Source organism: Eleutherodactylus coqui, chromosome 1 (assembly GCF_035609145.1).
Source record: "Eleutherodactylus coqui strain aEleCoq1 chromosome 1, aEleCoq1.hap1, whole genome shotgun sequence".
Taxonomy (NCBI): domain Eukaryota; kingdom Metazoa; phylum Chordata; class Amphibia; order Anura; family Eleutherodactylidae; genus Eleutherodactylus; species Eleutherodactylus coqui.
In genome coordinates, this window is record NC_089837.1 from 45,849,012 (window position 1) to 45,868,569 (window position 19,558).

General features: G+C 49.2%; 1 protein-coding gene across 1 annotated transcript; it reads left to right on the forward strand.

Annotated features, from left to right (window-relative positions):
- The first annotated feature begins 70 nt into the window (after nt 1-70).
- Nucleotides 71-15,752, forward strand: MCM3 (minichromosome maintenance complex component 3). The gene is made up of 17 exons (XM_066595271.1): nt 71-257; nt 3,367-3,479; nt 3,566-3,774; nt 4,860-4,990; nt 5,882-6,120; nt 7,338-7,446; nt 7,531-7,684; nt 7,795-7,926; nt 8,021-8,229; nt 8,684-8,858; nt 10,652-10,778; nt 10,868-11,018; nt 12,521-12,661; nt 13,463-13,563; nt 13,693-13,769; nt 14,867-14,936; nt 15,182-15,752. Exons 1-17 carry the CDS (start codon nt 180-182, stop codon nt 15,378-15,380), a joined length of 2,415 nt encoding a protein of 804 aa, XP_066451368.1. The 5' UTR covers nt 71-179; the 3' UTR covers nt 15,381-15,752.
- The last annotated feature ends 3,806 nt before the right edge of the window (nt 15,753-19,558 follow it).

A 19,558-nucleotide genomic window follows, 5' to 3' on the forward strand; every position in this document is an offset into this window, starting at 1 on the left:
TATTTTCTATTGGCTGTTGAGCTCTTCGCGCCAATTTCTTTCACCAATCACAAGTAAGGGCTAGAGAGCGTTTCGCGGGAAAACTAGAACCTTGCTGGATTTTCGCGCCATTACGTGACCGGCGGAGCGGACGCTGTTTGTTCTTTCTCTGCTCGACTCTACTCGGTCTATACGGAGACATGGCGGTTGCCGGCCTTGTGGATGACCAGGAGATGCGGGATGCGCAGCGGGAGTACCTGGACTTCTTGGACGATGAGGTGGGTGAGGGGGGCTTTTATGTATCCATTGTGTAGCTGGCCGTTCATGGGGGGGATGGACTGCACGGGGATGTATATGATAATGCAGGAGGACTACAACTCTCAGCGTGCTCAGCTGTGTGCAGGCTGGACCGTTCATAGACTGCAGAAGGAAAACCGTAAATGAAAAGTTCGGCGTCCTGTGAAATGCTGGAGGAATCCGGATGGGCTCCGTAAGGATCTGTTCACGTAGGTGGATCTGGTGCCGATCCGGACGGGCTCCGTGTTACTAAGGATCTATTCCCATAGGCGGCGCAGTCTGGCGCCAATTTGGATGTGCCCCATGGTGGGATCTATTCACGTAGGCGCGTCTGGCGCCGATCCGGCCGACCAATCGTGTGTGCAGGACTTTCTAGTAGTGGAAAATTGCCAGACGGCTGCCAGAACCAGACTGAGCCCGTTGTAGTCAATGGGTTCCATTGTGGGATGGCTCTGTAACGGAATCTCTAGCACAAATGTGAGTTTCCTCTAAATCACGTGTTTAGGCTGCTGCTCCACGGGGGTGTTTGCGATAATCCGTCCGCGGTGAACGCAGTGCACGCTTCCCCTTGCATTGCTATAGAAAGCACAGCCCCCTGTCCACGAGCGGAGAGTCATAGCAATTCTCCGCTCGTGGGCGTCAAATCGCGGCATGCTGCGAGTTGTCCTGATTCTCCGCGGTGAACCCATCGGTCAGGGTTACTGCGGAGATCCATCTGCAGGCTCCCGCTCCCCGTTTTTCTGCCCCCCGTAATGTAGCGGTGTCGGCTGTTTCACATGAGCGTTAATCCGCAGCGTGTTGCGAGCTGGACAGCGCCTGTTGATGTCAGTAGGCTCCATCACGACTGCGTGTTTTCATGCGACCCCCGCCCACAAGAGCCCTGCATGTCCAATCATGGTGGGTATTTGCATCATAAAAGTAGACTTGAAATCAATGGGCATCCGTAAATACCCCGGATCGGGCGTGTGCGCGCAGTCAGCGGGGCTACGTGCGTCTTGATGCGCATAAGTGTATTAAGCCTGGCAATAAGCTATCGCCTCGCGTGTTTTCTGCCTCCTTCGCCTCAATGCGCTGTATTCCCGGACTGATATACGCCGTGTGAATGAGCCCCAAGGGTTCTCTACATGGTTAGAAGGTTCCTAAGCTAATAAACTGGAAATGTGCTGACGTTTGCGCCAGATTGTCAACTGCGCCAAACTTCAGCATTGCTGGTCTAGCGGGTATTTACTGATCAGCTGAGGCGCCACAACGAAGCATGCAGGGAGCAGTTGGTGGTGCTGGAGCTTCATGGGTGACGGGCAATAGTCTGCAGAGGAGCCCTTAGGAAAGTGCCTTGTGTGATGTATAGGAGGACTTGATGGGACTGCTGACTGTGCAAAGTTGTAGCCACAGGGGAACGGAGGTAGCGGCCTTGGACGCCGTCCTGCGCAGGTGAAAGACCGTCCAACCATAAAGGGCTGACTGATATAACCAGAAGACTGAGCAAAGGAAACCCTAGTGGTCGTTGTACTGACCCAAGAGAAGCCCAGGCTGGTGGTAGCAGTGACTCTTGTCAGTGGAACTGTAAGTGAGGCTGGCCTCATCCAAGGCTTTACATGTGCACACTGAAATGGACATGGTTCATTTGGAAGCAGGTGCGTTAGTTAGGACATCAGACATTGGATCTTGTGCGAGTTTTGGGCTCTATAGCTTGCTTCATATATTGCTAACCTGAAAGGGTTGTGTGGGATTAATATAAGATGTTAACAAGCTGGGTATGCAATAAAATAAAAAATAACGCATGTCCTTGCCCACCTGGAGAACAGTTGACTAGTTCTGCTGCCCTGTCTGTCACCACTGACCGCTGTGGCCAACCAGAGGCTGCAGCAAACTCCTGGCATCATGGCACCCAGGGCTGACGAGGGGAGCATGCTCCTCTTCTCACGCTGGCCAATCTTACGCAGGGTCCGTACGAATGAAAGGTTCAAGTGAAAAATCTGATCTACGTTGTTTGATTGGTTGAGAACACAATGATGTATCTGCGGCCAATTGAAACCAAAGTGATTACCCAGAAAATGGATTTGAGAATTTCACCAACTTATAACGTGACTCTGAGAACCAGTAATAACGGTATATATGCGTCTGCCAGACCGAACGCAGAAGCCAAAAGCTGCCCAAAAGAAAATCTGTGTTGCCCATAGCAACCAATCAGAGCGCAGCTTTCATTTTACCTCAGCAGTTTAAGAAATGAAAGCTGAGCTGTGATTGGTTGCTGTCGGTGAGTTTTCGATTTTTAATTACGCCAGTATTCGCCGCCGGGTGCTGAACGCTCAGGCAGAGATTCACTCAAATGGGAGCCGAACTGCGGATTCGTAAACAGATTCTGCATTTTATATATAGGATAAAGTAAATATAAGGAATTGTAATAAACTGGTAAAATAGATGTTGCTGATGGCGGCTAACAGCTGCCGCACCGTGAAGTGTGTGGCGCACGCACTGAATGACTTGCGAGAATTCGTTCGTGTCTCGCTGGTCTTCAGTTTCTGGCAAGCATAAAACTGAAGGACTGATGTTTCTGTGTAAACAGGCGGTCGCTGACTTACAAACTGCCTGTTCACTGCGAGTGAAAGCGGGTGAGCCTGGATGATCCCCGGCCCGCTCCGCCTCCAGTTACTGATTGCGCAAATGCATGGGAACGATTATACCGCTGGGACGGCTGGCCTCTGGGCCTGATGGATCGTCTCATGTAAGGGCCCTAAGACTGACATGTTGGCAATCAGTAGGCACATATGATGCCAATCAGTGACGACACGGGTGAAGCCGAAGGGACTCCGCTGATCAGTGCTGCAAAAGTGTCCGTGGGAGACGTTTAACAGGTCTCTGATGTAAACGTGCCGCATGTTGGGAGGGGATGCAGCCGCCATGCTGCATTATGCCAGATCGGTCAGGATTAGGTCTACATTTCTTGGCGTGGAGTTCATGAAGCGCCTCCTGCCTTTTCGTCTTTTCAGTTCACCTTGCGCTGCCGGAAATATATAGGACCTTTGGCAGGGAAATTCAGCATTTTTGTTTTTTTTTTTAATTTTTATTTTTTGCCTTTTTTTTCTGCAGGAAGACCAAGGCATCTACCAGAGCAAAGTGCGGGACATGGTCAGCGACAACCAGTTCCGGCTCATCGTGAACATTAACGATCTCCGCAGGAAGAATGAAAAGAGAGCAAATCAGTGAGTGTTTAACGGGGAGGAAGCGGGATATGATATATATATCACTGAGCTGTACTCATCACACACTATCCCATGTACCCACCCAGGCTCATGAACAATGCCTTCGAGGGACTCGTCGCCTTCCAGCGGGCTCTCAAGGATTTTGTTGCTTCCATCGATGCTACTTATGCCAAGCAATATGAGGAGTTCTGTATTGGTCTGGAAGGAAGCTTTGGCGCAAAACATGTCACACCTCGCACACTAACGTCACGGTTCCTGGGATGTATGGTCTGTGTGGAGGGGATTGTCACTAAATGTGAGTAGAAGGATCTCATTATGTAGTATAGCTACTATAATACTATCCCCTATGTACAAGATTAACTACTAGAATACTGCCCCCTATGTGCAGAAGTAGGGACTTACTAGAATAACACCGCCCCCCCTATGTGCAGGAGTAGAGACTTGCTAGAATACTGCCCCCCTATGTGCAGGAGTAGGGACTTGCTAGAATACTGCCCCCCTACGTGCAGGAGTAGGGACTTGCTAGAATACTGCCCCCCTACGTGCAGGAGTAGAGACTTGCTAGAATACTGCCCCCTACGTGCAGGAGTAGAGACTTGCTAGAATACTGCCCCCTACGTGCAGGAGTAGAGACTTGCTAGAATACTGCCCCCTACGTGCAGGAGTAGAGACTTGCTAGAATACTGCCCCCCCTACGTGCAGGAGTAGAGACTTGCTAGAATACTGCCCCCCCCTATGTGCAGGAGTAGAGACTTGCTAGAATACTGCCCCCCCTATGTGCAGGAGTAGAGACTTGCTAGAATACTGCCCCCCCCTATGTGCAGGAGTAGAGACTTGCTAGAATACTGCCCCCCCCCTATGTGCAGGAGTAGAGACTTGCTAGAATACTGCCCCCCCTATGTGCAGGAGTAGAGACTTGCTAGAATACTGCCCCCCCCCTATGTGCAGGAGTAGAGACTTGCTAGAATACTGCCCCCCCCTATGTGCAGGAGTAGAGACTTGCTAGAATACTGCCCCCCCCCTACGTGCAGGAGTAGAGACTTGCTAGAATACTGCCCCCTACGTGCAGGAGTAGAGACTTGCTAGAATACTGCCCCCCCCCCCCTATGTGCAGGAGTAGAGACTTGCTAGAATACTGCCCCCTATGTGCAGGAGTAGAGACTTGCTAGAATACTGCCCCCTGTGTGCAGGAGTAGAGACTTGCTAGAATACTGCCCCCTGTGTGCAGGAGTAGAGACTTGCTAGAATACTGCCCCCTGTGTGCAGGAGTAGAGACTTGCTAGAATACTGCCCCCTGTGTGCAGGAGTAGAGACTTGCTAGAATACTGCCCCCTGTGTGCAGGAGTACATTATAACGTATCCAGCCTTTTTCTCATCCAGGTTCTTTAGTTCGCCCCAAAGTGGTGCGCAGCGTCCATTACTGTCCTGCAACGAAGAAGACGATTGAGCGCAAGTATACAGATCTGACCAGTCTGGATGCCTTTCCTTCCACCGCCCTCTATCCCACTAAGGTGAGAATCGCCATATACACCAAGTAACCTTTGTGGTTGTCGACGCAACTTTATTTCGGAGATTGTGAGAGATTCATACAAATACTTATAGAAAACAGTTTTCTAGCCTAGTATGGTACACAAGGCCGTCTATTCACTGACTGCAAACAGATGTTGCTAGAAAAGTAAAATAAAGTAGGAATTTATGTTAAAGGGGTTGTCCCGCGGCAGCAAGTGGGTCTATACACTTCTGCATGGCCATAATAATGCACTTTGTAATGTACATTGTGCATTAATTATGAGCCATACAGAAGTTATAAAAAGTTTTATACTTACCTGCTCCGTTGCTAGCATCCTCGTCTCCATGGTGCCGACTAATTTTCGCCCTCCGATGGCCAAATTAGCCGCGCTTGCGCAGTCCGGGTCTTCTCCTCTTCTCTATGGGGCTCCGTGTAGCTCCGTGTAGCTCCGCCCCGTCACGTGCCGATTCCAGCCAATCAGGAGGCTGGAATCGGCAATGGACCGCACAGAAGCCCTGCGGTCCATGAAGACAGAGGATCCCGGCGGCCATCTTCAGCAGGTGAGTATGAAGACGCCGGACCGCCGGGATTCAGGTAAGCGCTGTGCGGGTGGTTTTTTTAACCCCTGCATCGGGGTTGTCTCGCGCCGAACGGGGGGGGGGGGTTTAAAAAAAAAAAAAACCCGTTTCGGCGCGGGACATCTCCTTTAATTGAAATCCAACGCAGTTCTCAATGTGGCCACTAGATGTCAGACCAACACAAACATCTGACTATTGCAAATATCTTTTTTTGCTTGCCGTCCTTCACTGGCGGGCAGGGGGTTAATAATGGAGGCTCTCCTGTTAGGTTTTCTTGTGTTTTCTCATGTTTTCCTACACTTGTACCCTCTCAGGATGAGGAGAATAACCCACTAGAGACGGAGTTTGGTCTCTCTCTGTACAAGGACCACCAGACCATCACCATTCAGGAGATGCCGGAGAAGGCTCCTGCCGGTCAGTTGCCGCGCTCCATAGACATCATCTTAGACGATGACCTGGTGGATAAGGTGAAGCCCGGAGACCGTGCGCAGATCATCGGGTCCTACCGCTGCTTACCATCCAAGCAGCACGGCTACACGTCTGGGACCTTCAGGTAATGGTGGTCTCTCTCATCCATCGTGCCTATGGGGATGTCACCTGGCTGTCCAGGCGTTCTAGTCATGCGTCCTCTCCACTTTTAGCGTTGCAGCTCCCACTCCACTGGTCCTAGATGGGTGTCTGCATGCAGCCTTAAAGGGGTGTTCTACTAAAGGCGTTGATCCATTATCCACAGAATTGGGATAAATGTCATCACTAGGGGTCCTACCACTGGGACCTCCAAGGATTCTGACAACTATGCATCCCAATGCCCCGTATGTATGAAGCAGTGTTGTGCATGCATGACCGCTGCTCCATTCACTTTTATGGCAACGGCCACGAGCTTTCATCTTCACCTGCCCTATAGAAACAAATGCAGTTAGAACAGTCTTGCATGCATAGGACATTTGGGGTCCCATTGGTCAGACCACCAGTGATCAGACCTTTATCCTGATTTTTTTTTGGGAGGGGTGGGGGTGTAATTTATGAATATAGGAGAATCCCACTAAGTACAAAGAGCTGTGCTGAGATCAGATTGGCCATAATTTCTCATCAGTGGGGGTCCAGCCATTGGGGTCCCCATTGATAACAAGAACAATGGTCCTGTGCGACTGGGGTAGAGGCCATTCATGTGTGCTGCCACTATTTCAGTGGGACTGCTGGAGATGGTCTCAGTCAAACATGCACCCCACCGCTGCATTCAGTGGGGTTGCAGGAGTTGGACCCTATGCACAGGAGAGGGAGTAGCAAGCTTCTAGTAGCTCACTCACAGGAGTGTATTACGCGTGTGAAAGCCCATTGAATTACATTGGGCCGTGTGCGCGGTAGACACAGCATGTACTATTTTTGTGCGTGTGTGCCTATTAGGTTTGCTAACCATTTGGCCAGAATATCTCTGAATTGTCCTGAAGCAGAGGGGTGAGCATTCCGATACTACCTCCCTGCTGATTGGAGCAGAGACAGCTTGGGAAGTAACGGAAAAGAAGTACAGGGCAGTGAAGTACTGGCAGAATGCTAGGCTTGCTACACGCACCCTCCCTGATGGTGAAGAACTAGCAGAACAGCAGAAAAATATGGGAAGACAAACTGAGAATTGGAGCATAGAAACGTGAATCAGTGTGCAAACAGTAAATGAGGGTAAGGAGATGTTTAAGTCCAACTATCCTAGGAGGCGAAATGTCTTGTTTAAAACTTGTGTAAAATGTCTCCTATCACAATCCAATGTCCTTACAGGACCATAATGATCGCCTGCAACGTGGTGCGAATGAGTAAAGAAGTGTCCCCGGTCTTCTCTGGTGATGACTTGGCCAAAATCAAGAAGTTCGGCAAGATCCACTCCAAGGTAACGGCCTAGCATGGTGCATGACCACGTGATTAGTCTTCAGTAATGGACATCCTTTACCCACCTCTTTCTGCTCCTCCGCAGGACGTGTTCGATCAGCTGGCCCGCTCCTTGGCCCCCAGTATTCATGGGCACCAGTACATTAAGAAGGCCATTCTGTGTATGCTGCTCGGAGGGGTGGAGAAGGTGCTGGATAACGGGACGAGGATCAGAGGAGACATAAATGTGCTGCTGATAGGTACAGTCCCCACTACAGACAATCCCACCTATATGAACACCTGTCATATGACGTGTGCGCCCCCTGCTGTTTTTATTTCTTCAGATCATTGATTTTCTTTTTCCTTTTAGGTGATCCTTCTGTTGCAAAGTCCCAGCTCCTAAGATATGTGCTGTGCACTGCGCCCCGTGCCATCCCCACCACTGGCAGAGGGTCATCAGGAGTGGGTCTGACTGCGGCAGTCACCACCGACCAAGAGACCGGTGAGTATACGCAGCCGACTCTTCTGTTAATGGCTTGTCCAATTATGTGGAATTTATGGCCCGCTAATTACTGGATTGTGTTTCCTATAACCAGGGGAGAGAAGGCTGGAGGCCGGCGCTATGGTGTTGGCCGATAGGGGCGTTGTCTGCATCGACGAGTTCGACAAGATGTCTGACATGGATCGTACGGCTATCCATGAGGTCATGGAACAGGGTCGGGTCACTATTGCCAAAGCTGGCATCCACGCCAGGTTAAACGCACGCTGTAGTGTGCTGGCTGCAGCCAACCCTGTCTATGGAAGGGTGAGTCTCAGGTTGTGGTCTAGCAGAAGTGCAGAGAGTACAAGGCTGTCAATTGAAGGATTATTCCCAGTTTATGCTGTTAGTGCTGCAGAGAGTACAAGACTGTCACTTGAAGGCTGTTTCCCAGTTTATGCTCTGTTAGTGCTGCAGAGAGTACAAGACTGTCAATTGAAGGCTGATTTCCAGTTTATGCTGTTAGTGCTGCAGAGAGTACAAGACTGTCAATTGAAGGCTGATTTCCAGTTTATGGTCTGTTAGTGCTGCAGAGAGTACAGGGCACAATCTCTGGTCTAAGAATTGTCTTTTCTAGCGCCTTTTGTAGCTTGATGGGTTTGCATTTCAGGAGTCTGGAAAGCTGTGTTAAGTCTTTATCACCCAGCTTTTCCACAAGCCGTAACTTACAGGTTGATTTTAAGTGTTTACATAATGTGTTTTTCGCTCTTTGCTTTTACAGTATGATCAGTACAAAACTCCCATGGAGAACATCGGCCTTCAGGACTCGCTGCTCTCCCGTTTTGATCTCTTGTTCATCATGTTGGATCAAATGGATCCAGAACAGGACAGGGAGATCTCTGACCACGTGCTGCGCATTCACCGCTACCGAGCTGCTGGGGAACAAGATGGAGATGGTGAGGAGGCGGCTTGACACCTCTTTACTAATTAGGTCTTCTACTCCTGTCACATCCAAAGCTGGGTTAAGAGACCCTACATCTCATTGCAGGTCCTTGCTGCTGTGCACATGTGTGCGCTGCTATGTTGCATTGTGTTAGATGTCGTGTTAACGACTGGCACTGCAAAGTAGAAATTTTGATCTCCCATAGTGCACTGCACCGGAGTAGGTTGCATTAGGAGTTCCGTAGGTACTTTGGTCAAGTGTTTAGCGACTAGATGTCAACAACGCTTCCAGATTTTGAAAATTACTGATGTAATGGTAGATTGGGAAGTCGCAGTACTATTAACACCTTGTAGGGATTTCCCAGGCAGCGCCTGCTGGGATACCCCGGGATCGGAGCGACATCCACTGCTCGGACCTCTGTGTAGTGGCCGGCACGTGTAATTGCAGGTGCAGCGCATCAATTTCAGTGAGGGCTATGTCTGCAGTTACAAGCGCTGGCCACTACAGAGGGGTCAGAGCAGTGGCTCGTCGCTCCGATCTCGGGGTATCCCAGAGGGTGCTGCCTGGAATAACCCCTTTTAACCCTTTCATTCCAAGTGGTGTACTGCTTCTGCGGCAAAACCGCTTCAAAGGTTTAATTTTGGCTTGCGGATTCTCTTGCGGAAAAATCCGCAAGTGTTTTTTTCCGCAGCGCTTTTTTACTTTCTGCAGCGGATTTTGCTGCATCCATAGAGATCAATGGACAAAAAAGCGCTGCGGAAAAGACAGAAGAATGGACATGCTGCGTCTTTAAAAACCGTGCTGCAGTTCATTTCCGCACTGCGGCTGTACGGAAAAAATCCGTCCTGTGAGCAGCTTTTCGCCAAAACATTTGTGCTGCATTGCACTGCAAACGCAGCGGTTTTGCCGCAGTGCCGGATATGCAGCGGCAAAACGCAGCAAATCCGCCCTGTGTGACCCCAGCCTAAATCCTGCTGTCAATTCAGATGGTAGCATTTAAATTCCCCTTATTGGTACGAGGGGGGTGGGTGGGTGGGGGGCTGATCTGTGTCATGGCAGCCCAGGGCCCTCTGAACGCCCGCACAGCTGCCATTGTTAATCAGTGCCTATCAAGGTGTACCTATCAAAATGCCGTAGAATGCAGTACTAGGGTATTGCATTTTACTATGTGAGCGATCAAACAATTGCAAGTTCAAGCTCCCCTTAGGGGGCCAAAAGAAAAAATAATAGCAGATAAGAGTTGTTTGTATTGCCACGTCCATAAAAAGTCCGATCTATCAAAATCATGCATTTTGTCTCAAAGTACACAACGCCAAGTTTGCTGTTTTTTGTTGTTTTTTTGGGGGGTCACCCAGTCTCTAAGAAAAAATATAATAAAAAGCAATCAAAAAGGCCAAATGTATTCCAAAATGGTGCCAATCAAGACCACCAAATCCCTCATAGCAATATTGATGGAAAAATAAGTGTTATGGTGGTCAGCAGATGGTGAGAGAAAAAATATATAGACTGTTTTTGTTTTTAATGCTACATGAAAGAAAATTCTATATAAATTTGGTATCCTAGTAGTACTGACCCGCAGAATAAAATGATTAGGCCATTTTTGTCAGTGTATACGCTGTAAAAACAATACGTCCCCAAAGGGCTCCGTACTTAATGGGTTAATCGCTGTTACATAAAACTGGAGGCTCCTTCAGTCTGTTTTCTGCAATCTGCTCCAGTCACTGACAGCAAGCAGACTCAGAAAACGAAGGAGCTGAAACAAAAGCTAGAACTTGGGTTTGTTGACACGGTGTGACTGTCTTGCAGCTCTGCCCTTGGGCAGCTCCGTGGACATCCTCTCCACCAACGACCCCAACGTCAGCCATGAGGAGCAGCAGGAACTGCAGATTTACGAGAAGCATGACAGCCTCCTGCACGGCACCAAGAGGAGGCGGTAAGTACTTTATATATCCTGTGTGGATGAGCAGGACAACGCTGCCCCCTGCTGACTGCATGGAAAAACTGATGGTCACCCCCTTACAGGGAGAAAACAATCAGTGTGGAGTTTATACGCAAGTACATCCACGTGGCCAAACTGTTCAAACCGGTGCTGACCGCGGAGGCTGCCAACTACATCGCAGAGGAGTACGCCCGCCTGAGGAACCAGGACCAGATGAGCACGGACGTGGCCAGGGTCAGTTCTGAAACCAAATGTGTGCTACTCCCACCTGTCCCTGGGCCATGGGTGGTAAAACTTGTCTGTACCACTAGGGGGAGCATCATAGTGTAATGTATACTCCTGTATGCGTTTAACTCCCTCTAGTGGTGGCTGCAGACACTGAATTTTTACTTTCAGTAGCCATCATACTGGAGATGAATGTAGACAGACAAGGCGCCCTGACAAAACAGGCAAAAATGCAGATGCTGTCGTGTATATTTAGCCTTTCAGCTAAATGTTATATTTAAAGGGGTTTTCCTGGCAGCGCTCATCCAGGATACGTCAGCGGAAGCTGCTGCTCTGACCTCTGTGTAGCGGCTGGGCCCTGGTCATTTCAATGACCGCGCCGCCTGCAATTACGAGCGTGGCCACTACACGGGTCGGAGCAGTGCTTCCGGTGTATCCCAGCACAGTCGGCGGGCGCTGCCTGAAGACCCCTTTAAGTATTTGCCGGGCTGTAAACACTGCATGCTTCTGCCTATAGGTGTGGGACGTGTCTGTACACTAGTGGGGTGTTGCATTTTTGTTTATCCATAAGTCCTTTTTTGGGATTTGTTGCCATATTCTTGCCCCCTGTTTGTAGGATGCCAGTCAGTGGCTTCTGTTTGATGCATTCTTGCTTTATTTGGCGCATCCTTGGCTTCATGCATGCGCAGTGCCGCCGGCGCTTACAGTTCGGAGTGTGGAGTCTTTGCACTCGAGCTGTTCGGGGTTTTCTGGACTTCAGGCTTCTCTTTGTCACTTCTTCTCCGATCTCCCTCAGAGGAAGCTGCCTTTGTGGCGGCGAGCCCGGGGCTCGTTCTGCCACGGCATTCCTAACTCTCCTATCTTACGATGGTGACTCGTTTTATCCACGCCTGCTATATTTTTAGGCAGGATTTTCATGTATTTGATTAGATACTTTGTATGGGGTATCATTGCGCTTGGCACCTTATCTGATTGTACTTGATTCACAGAAGTTTACGGTGTCTGTTCATTAAAATTTAGTTTTTTTTAAAGATTTGATTACTAACTGCACCCTATAGTGTCCCTAACGATAATATCTGGATGAGCAAGCAGAGAAGCCGCTCTGAAAAGGGCGACCCCACACTTGAACTGCATTTACACTTCATCTATGAGTGCATTGAGGGGTGACTTTTCTTTTAGTGACTCCTGTGGGCTTATGGGTATTTTTCTACATCAGTATAGCGCCCTCCCTCCATGCACATAATCTATACAGTTAGTCATGGGGCAGCGCAGTTTGTGTCGCTGCCTTCTCTTGGTAATTGACGGTCTCTCAGCACACATGTAGCCCCCCACCCCACGGTCTGTCATTATGCAGGGTCCGCCATTCTTTACTTTTTCCTTCAAACATTCTGAATACATTTTGCAACTTTCTAATCTGTTCTTCACCATGTTCAGCATCTCTGCTTGCTGTCAGTGGCGGTGTGCACTTAAAGACACATAATCTAAACCCTTGTTTCCTCCTGCCCCTTCAGACCTCCCCTGTGACGGCTCGTACTCTGGAGACTCTGATCCGTCTCTCCACGGCTCATGCTAAAGTGCGAATGAGCAAAGCGGTGCAACTGAAGGACGCCGAGGCGGCGGTGGAACTCGTCCAGTACGCTTACTTCAAGAAGGTGAGGCATCCGACAGGGTGATCTTACTGGTGACTGGAGGATGGCTTAACCCCTTAGTGACGGTCCTATATTGTACCTTAAGGACCAAGTGAGTTGCATCACATTACAAGAGGCAGCACTCGCTGACAGCCGTATGAGGGCTTGTGTTTAGTGGGGCGCGTTGTATATATTAATGGCTGCGCTCCGGGGTCCATATAATGGGGTGTAGAACTTTAACATCAAGCGGTTCCTCCATCTTTTGGGGTGTGGTTTCTACAGCATCCACCATTCAGTAAAAAGCATTATTTCCTATCTAATCAACGTGATTACTGCGATGCAGTTGCTATTGATTGTGGCATGTTGGGGGTTAAACTGCCAAGATCTGAGGTTTCTCTGCATCCGGCAGTTAGAGCAGGAGCCTGGCTGTCAGCAGAGCCACCACCTTAAAGATATGTCCGAATTAAAAGCCCATTAGTGAGGTTGGTAAAAAGGTGTATTGCGGTCTGTAAATGGTAATTACAGGCAGGGGTGCTGTAGATGTGCTGCTCTGCCCCCTGTCTGTGGATAATGTGACCCACAGCTACTGTAGGGGGGCTGCTATCGTACAGAGCATTTCTGTTACAAAGCAGCATCCTGTCACATGCAGTACCCACCAACCTCCACTGGGTGTCGTCATTGGTTCATCCCCCTACAGAATCGCTCAGATACGGATTTACTAACTACGTGGGTAAATTCATAATTTTGAGAATTTGAGAAAAGAATTTGTCTAGAAATTGGTTTTAGGCACCTGGAGTTAATTTCTACATTTTCTCAACTTCCCAGGTGCTGGAGAAGGAGAAGAAACGAAGGAAGAAGGATGAGGGTACAGATACGGAGGAAGAGGAGCAGGTGGCGGCCACCGAGCGGAGAACCAGGAAGAAGAGGTCAGTCATACATTACATAACACATTGTATTGTTGGACATGTCTGACTTCACTACCTCTGCTTGCTGCATTACTGGTCAAAAAGTAACAGACTTGTCAATACTTAATGGGGGGAATATTCTGCTTGTAGGAAGACAGCGGGCGCGACAGAAGGCGAGTCACATGACCCCTATGACTTCAGCGATACCGAAGAGGAGACTCCTGATGGTAAGCTCGGCTGCATTCTGACTATTTAACATCTGCTTGCTGTCAGTGAATAGTCTATAGTCTGCAGTCTTTCCAATTTACTGTAAATCTTGCCACCCATTTTTCATGGTGGTGCTTTGCTGGAGTGAACCGCAGGAGCAGGACACTAAAACATCCCATAATGCACTGCTGGCGATGTCCTTCAGCAAAGTTGCCGTGTGGTTATTTGGTCGGCAGAACTAGGACTGCAGCTCTGGGTGTCATACAAGGACTGAACGTTGGGTTTATGTAGAGGAGGAGGTCCAGCTTTGTTTAACCCCTTAGGCCTCATGTCCACTCAAAAAATACAATCCTCACGAATCCGCCACGGATTTGCTTTAAATGGCATTTTTTTGCATGCAGATATCCGCACACATTGCTATCAATGTGATAGCAATGTTGCCAATACGAGCGGATTCTGCAGCAAAAGGAGCATGCCGCGTTTTTTTGTCTCCCGCGCATGAAAAACGCAAATCATTTAAAATGCCATCCGCGGGTGCAAAAATCAATTTAATGGACCCGCGGCTGGCAATGGTTCCCTATGGGCAAAATCCGCTGCGGAATCTGCAATTCCATTTACCCAGTGGACATATGAGGACATGTTGACTATAAAGGTGCACTTGGCACTTTATATGAGAAATGTACCGTCTTAAAATGATGACAGCGGAATTAAAATCCCCTGAATGATGTTCGGGTGTCCCATACGGCCCCCCTGCGATGAGAATGCAGTGAGCCGTGCGGGTGTCATTGCAGCCGGGGCGTTCTGAAATCCCCGTGGGGTGGCCTGATAGACTGCCTGTCAGATTGCAGTATGATTTAAAAGGGTGAAAAACAAAGCTGTCGCTAAAGGGTTAAATAGACAGCAAATCATGTTATGACTAAGAATGTCCAGAGAGAACCTTGTGTGGTTGAGGGTGATGGGTGGTCCGTCTTGTACGGACTTGGCGGTTGTATAGCGCAGTATACATCTGATTCATCTCCCTTGGATGGAGAGTTTCTAGGGGCATCGATGGCTTACAGGCCGGGTGAAGCGATGATGTGCGGGGAGTCACGGCTCTTGTCCACCTTCTGTATTACAGTTCAGTCACCGAAGACTCCAACGAGCAGAAAAGCTGAATCATCGGAGACCAGCGGGCTGTCCGGGGAGAGGTGAGGCTGCACCCCATGTTGTACTGTTCTGGAGCTGCATACTGGCACATCTTGTGTGCTGCACCTTCACCTGGTGCCAAGTCCCTGTAACCCCCCCCCCCCCCCATTTATGGTGTCCTGACACCCTGTAGTTGTGGTCTACGAGCCCCCTGGTCCCCAGAACTGGTAGCCTTGTTTGCAGCATTTCCTATTTGTATATTAACCCCTTCCTGCAGTTGAGATTCGTTCTCTTTTTCCTCTTCCAGGCTGAAGGATTTCAAGGCTGCCCTACTAGACGCCCTGAAAACGTCCCACGCGCAGTCCATCGCCATGGCGGCCCTCATGGACTCCATTAACAAGAACAACGAGGCCCCCTTCTCGGCCGGAGAGGTGAAGGCCGCGCTGGAGCTGATGGAAGAAGCCAATTACATTATGGTTTCCGAGAACATTGTGTTCCTAATCTAATGGACTGTAGGAAGCGGAGTGCTGTGGTCGCTGAGGCGTTGGACCCCCCAATCCCTTCACCCCCTCCCGGGCCGCTTCTACTTCCTGTAATGTAGCGCGAGTTCTACATTGTTACAAGAGGCGTTACCGCGTTACACTTGTGTGTATGTGATGCTCCCGCAGTGGAGTCGATACTATATGAAGGGCGGGCGTCCTCCGTGGATTATACTCGCCTCTTATGGCACACTGTAGGGGGCGCCTTTTACCTGTACAGAGCTTTTACCCATTTTCCGGTATCGGCAAGTTGTAAATTGAGTGTTTTTTATTCTGCAGTTTTAATGTTTTTGCATATTAAAGAGGTAATATGGCCGAATAAAGGCGATGTTTCCAGCTGCTTAGTGTCAGTGATTCCAGTAAAGGAGCAAGCGCCATACATGTACAGGACGTCAGTCCCAGCTGATGGTAACCTAGCAGGTCAGGTCCTCGGCTGTCACAGGCTAATAAACCTAGAGCCATATGTGACAAGGGGGGAAAACACAGGAAAAGTTACATTGTGTTAGCTGAAGGAAAAAAATCAGGCTGTAAAATCCCTAAAGTTTCTGGTTCTTCTGCATTGAAGCGCTCTGATCCTTAAGGGGTTAAAGGGCAGCACCAGTGGAGCAAGAAAACCGCATGTGGCGGCAGTTCTCGTGTGCGGTAACTGATGGTTCGAGCTCCAGATGCTGCCTGGGATTGGTTGGCCACCAGGGCCGGCCAGATTTCCACTCATGTTACTGCTTCTCAACTCAAAAAGTGCCTCAAAAGTGTGAAAACTCCAGGATGGAATGAAAGCTGGCAGACCGGGGTGCAAGTCTGCATATAAGCTGCAGGGCGAAATGTGTTACAAAAACGGCCGTTCAATGCCACCATCTTGGATTCAATGAGACGGTAGATGTGTGATATACCAGCCCGACATCTATGGGCTTCATGTTATGTTGTTCGAGGCGACATGAAGAAAGGTGTTATCTCAAGCAGAACGTGTGGAGATGGTCCTCGTGTCCGGTGAACGGAGCGCACGTATCCTCCAGTGGAGATGGTCCTCGTGTCCGGTGAACGGAGCGCACGTATCCTCCCCGCAGAGTTCGGCCAACCCCACCCAGCCAGACCTCCCATCACCCACCATGGAACCGGTTTTGTCGCTGATGAACCAAAAGCTGCTGAACGAGGCCCGAACGGCGATTGCCGATGCGTCATCCGTAACGGTTTTCGTAGTTGTCCACTTTTCGGTTGATCAGCGGCAGAGCCTGTTTTGACAGTGTCACAATTGGCAAAGAAGTTGCACTGTGGGCGATGGAAGGTCTGGTTGGGGTTACTGAACTCGGTGGCGAGGATACGTGCGCTTCGTTCACCGGACATGAGGACTATCTCAACACGTTCTGCTGGACACCACGCCATCATTCACACCTCCTGGAATGAAGGAAGATCTGCTTTTACATAAGAATGAACAGTTATGATACAATGAAGCCCACAGATGTCTGTCTGGTGCCATTCTCTGCCAATCAAGATGGTGTAACTTAAGATGGCTGTTATTTTGGTCACATGACCTATAATGAATGCAATGTTGACACTTTTGAGGCACTCTGTAGATCAACTACTGTATTTTTCGTTCTAGAAGGGCGCACCCCCGTTTTAGAGTGGGAAAAAATATTTTGACCTCACCGAAGGATCGGTCAGGGCCGGGTGGCAGAGCGAAAGAGGCAGCAGAGGTCTGAAAAAACGGCGCTCCATGTCACAGCAGTGCTTGTGTGGCAGGAGCAAGGGAAGAAGCCATGTGGTGTAGGTAGGGAGCAGCAGTAGTACCTACTGTCGCTCACCACCAATCAGCAATACGTATGGGGAGGAAAGTAAACTTGACTATTTGCGCATTTGTTTGTATTTAACATACAATCACATTACTAAATCGCGGCTGCACATTGAATTTGCGATCACAACGAATTTTGGAACATTCGCTCTATAAGACGCAGCAACTTTTTTCCCCACTTTGGAGGGGAAAACAGTGCATTTTATAAAAGTACTGTATTTTTTTCTCTAAGCACCAGGCTGCTGTTTAGAATCGGGTTATGGTAATCAATGCCTAAACGACTACGTCATCCCCTAGGGGTACCGCAGCATACTGACAATTGCCGAGAGTTGGCTTTCGTGTTTTAATTTTTTTTTTCCCACAAATAAAACCAATTGGGACAAGATCACTTAAAGGGGTCTCCAGGCAGCCTGGCTGTTGGGGGGGGAGGATTATTGATTTAGCTACTACAGGGGTCGAAGCAGCAGCTTCTGCTTTAACCCCGGTGTAACCTGGCGCTGACAGCCCGCGCTGCCTGGAAAACTCCTTTAAGTATCCCAGTACAGTGCCTACAGGGTACTAGTGCCTCAATGCCTCCCTGTATCACATGTTGTATCCAAGCTAGAGGTGGTACAACAGGGTAGTAGAGCCTCCATGCCTGCCCGTATCACATCTTGTATCAAAGCTACAAGTGGTACAACAGGGTACTAGAGCCTCCATGTCCGCCCGTATCACATCTTGTATCCAAGCTAGAGGTGGTACAACAGAGTACTAGAGCCTCCATGTCTGCCCGTATCACATCTTGTATCCAAGCTAGAGGTGGTACAACAGGGTACTAGAGCCTTCATGCCCATCCGTATCACATCTTGTATCAAAGCTACAAGTGGTACAACAGGGTACTAGAGCCTCCATGTCCGCCTGTATCACATCGTGTATGCAAGCTAGAGGCTGTACAACAGGGTACTAGAGCCTCCATGCCCGCCTGTATCATATCTTGTAGCCAAGCTAGAGGCAGTACAACAGGGTACTAGAGCCTCCATGCCTCTCGTATTACATCTTGTATTCAAGCTAGAGCAGGTACAACGGTACTAGAGCCTCCATGCCTGCCCATATCACATCTTGTATCCCAGCTAGAGGTGGTACAACTGGGTACTAGAGCCTCCATATACCTCCCGTATCACATCTTGTATCCAAGCTAGAGGCGGTACAACAGGGTACTAGAGCCTCCATGCCTGCCTGTATCACATGTTGTATCCAAGCTAGAGGCGGTGCATCAGGGTACTAGAGCCTCCATGCCCGCCTGTATCACATGTTGTATCCAAGCTAGAGGTGGTACAACAGGGTAGTAGAGCCTCCATGCCTGCCCGTATCACATCTTGTATCCAAGCTACAAGTGGTACAACAGGGTACTAGAGCCTCCATGTCCGCCCGTATCACATCTTGTATCCAAGCTAGAGGTGGTACAACAGGGTACTAGAGCCTCCATGCCCGCCCGTATCACATCTTGTATCCAAGCTAGAGGCGGTACAACAGGGTACTAGAGCCTCCATGCCTGCCTGTATCACATGTTGTATCCAAGCTAGAGGTGGTACAACAGGGTACTAGAGCCTCCATCTCTGCCTGTATGACATCGTGTATGCAAGCTAGAGGTGGTACAACAGGGTACTAGAGCCTCCATGCCCGCCCGTATCACATCTTGTATCCTAGTTAGAGGTGGTACAACAGGGTACTAGAGCCTCCATGCCTACCCGTATCACATCTTGTACCCAAATTAGAGCCGGTACAACAGGGTACTAGAGCCTCCATGCCTACCCGTATCACATCTTGTATTCAAGCTAGAGCAGGTACAACACGGTACTAGAGCCTCCATGCCTGCCCATATCACATCTTGTATCCCAGCTAGAGGTGGTACAACTGGGTACTACTAGAACCTCCATGCCCCCCGTATCACATCTTGTATCCAAGCTAGAGGCGGTACAACAGGGTACTAGAGCCTCCATGTCCGCCCGTATCACATCTTGTATCCAAGCTAGAGGTGGTACAATTGGGTACTAGAGCCTCCATGTCCGCCCGTATCACATCTTGTATCCAAGCTAGAGGCGGTACAACAGGGTACTAGAGCCTCCCTACAAGGGTTCAGTTCTCCACAATAAATTCTCCTCTTTACCTGATATTGTAATCACTTACTTATATCGATGCTACACTCTCACAGAGTTTCATTTCATCCAGCAACTACTACTGGAGGAGGGATGGTTTTTGACAATTAATATACTATAGGGTAGATTTTTGAAAATCGCTTTTCAATATCCGGTTTCCTTTCTAAATGAACATTTCAGCACATTTGCTATCTACATTGGATAGTCCTTTAGAGCCGCGAACC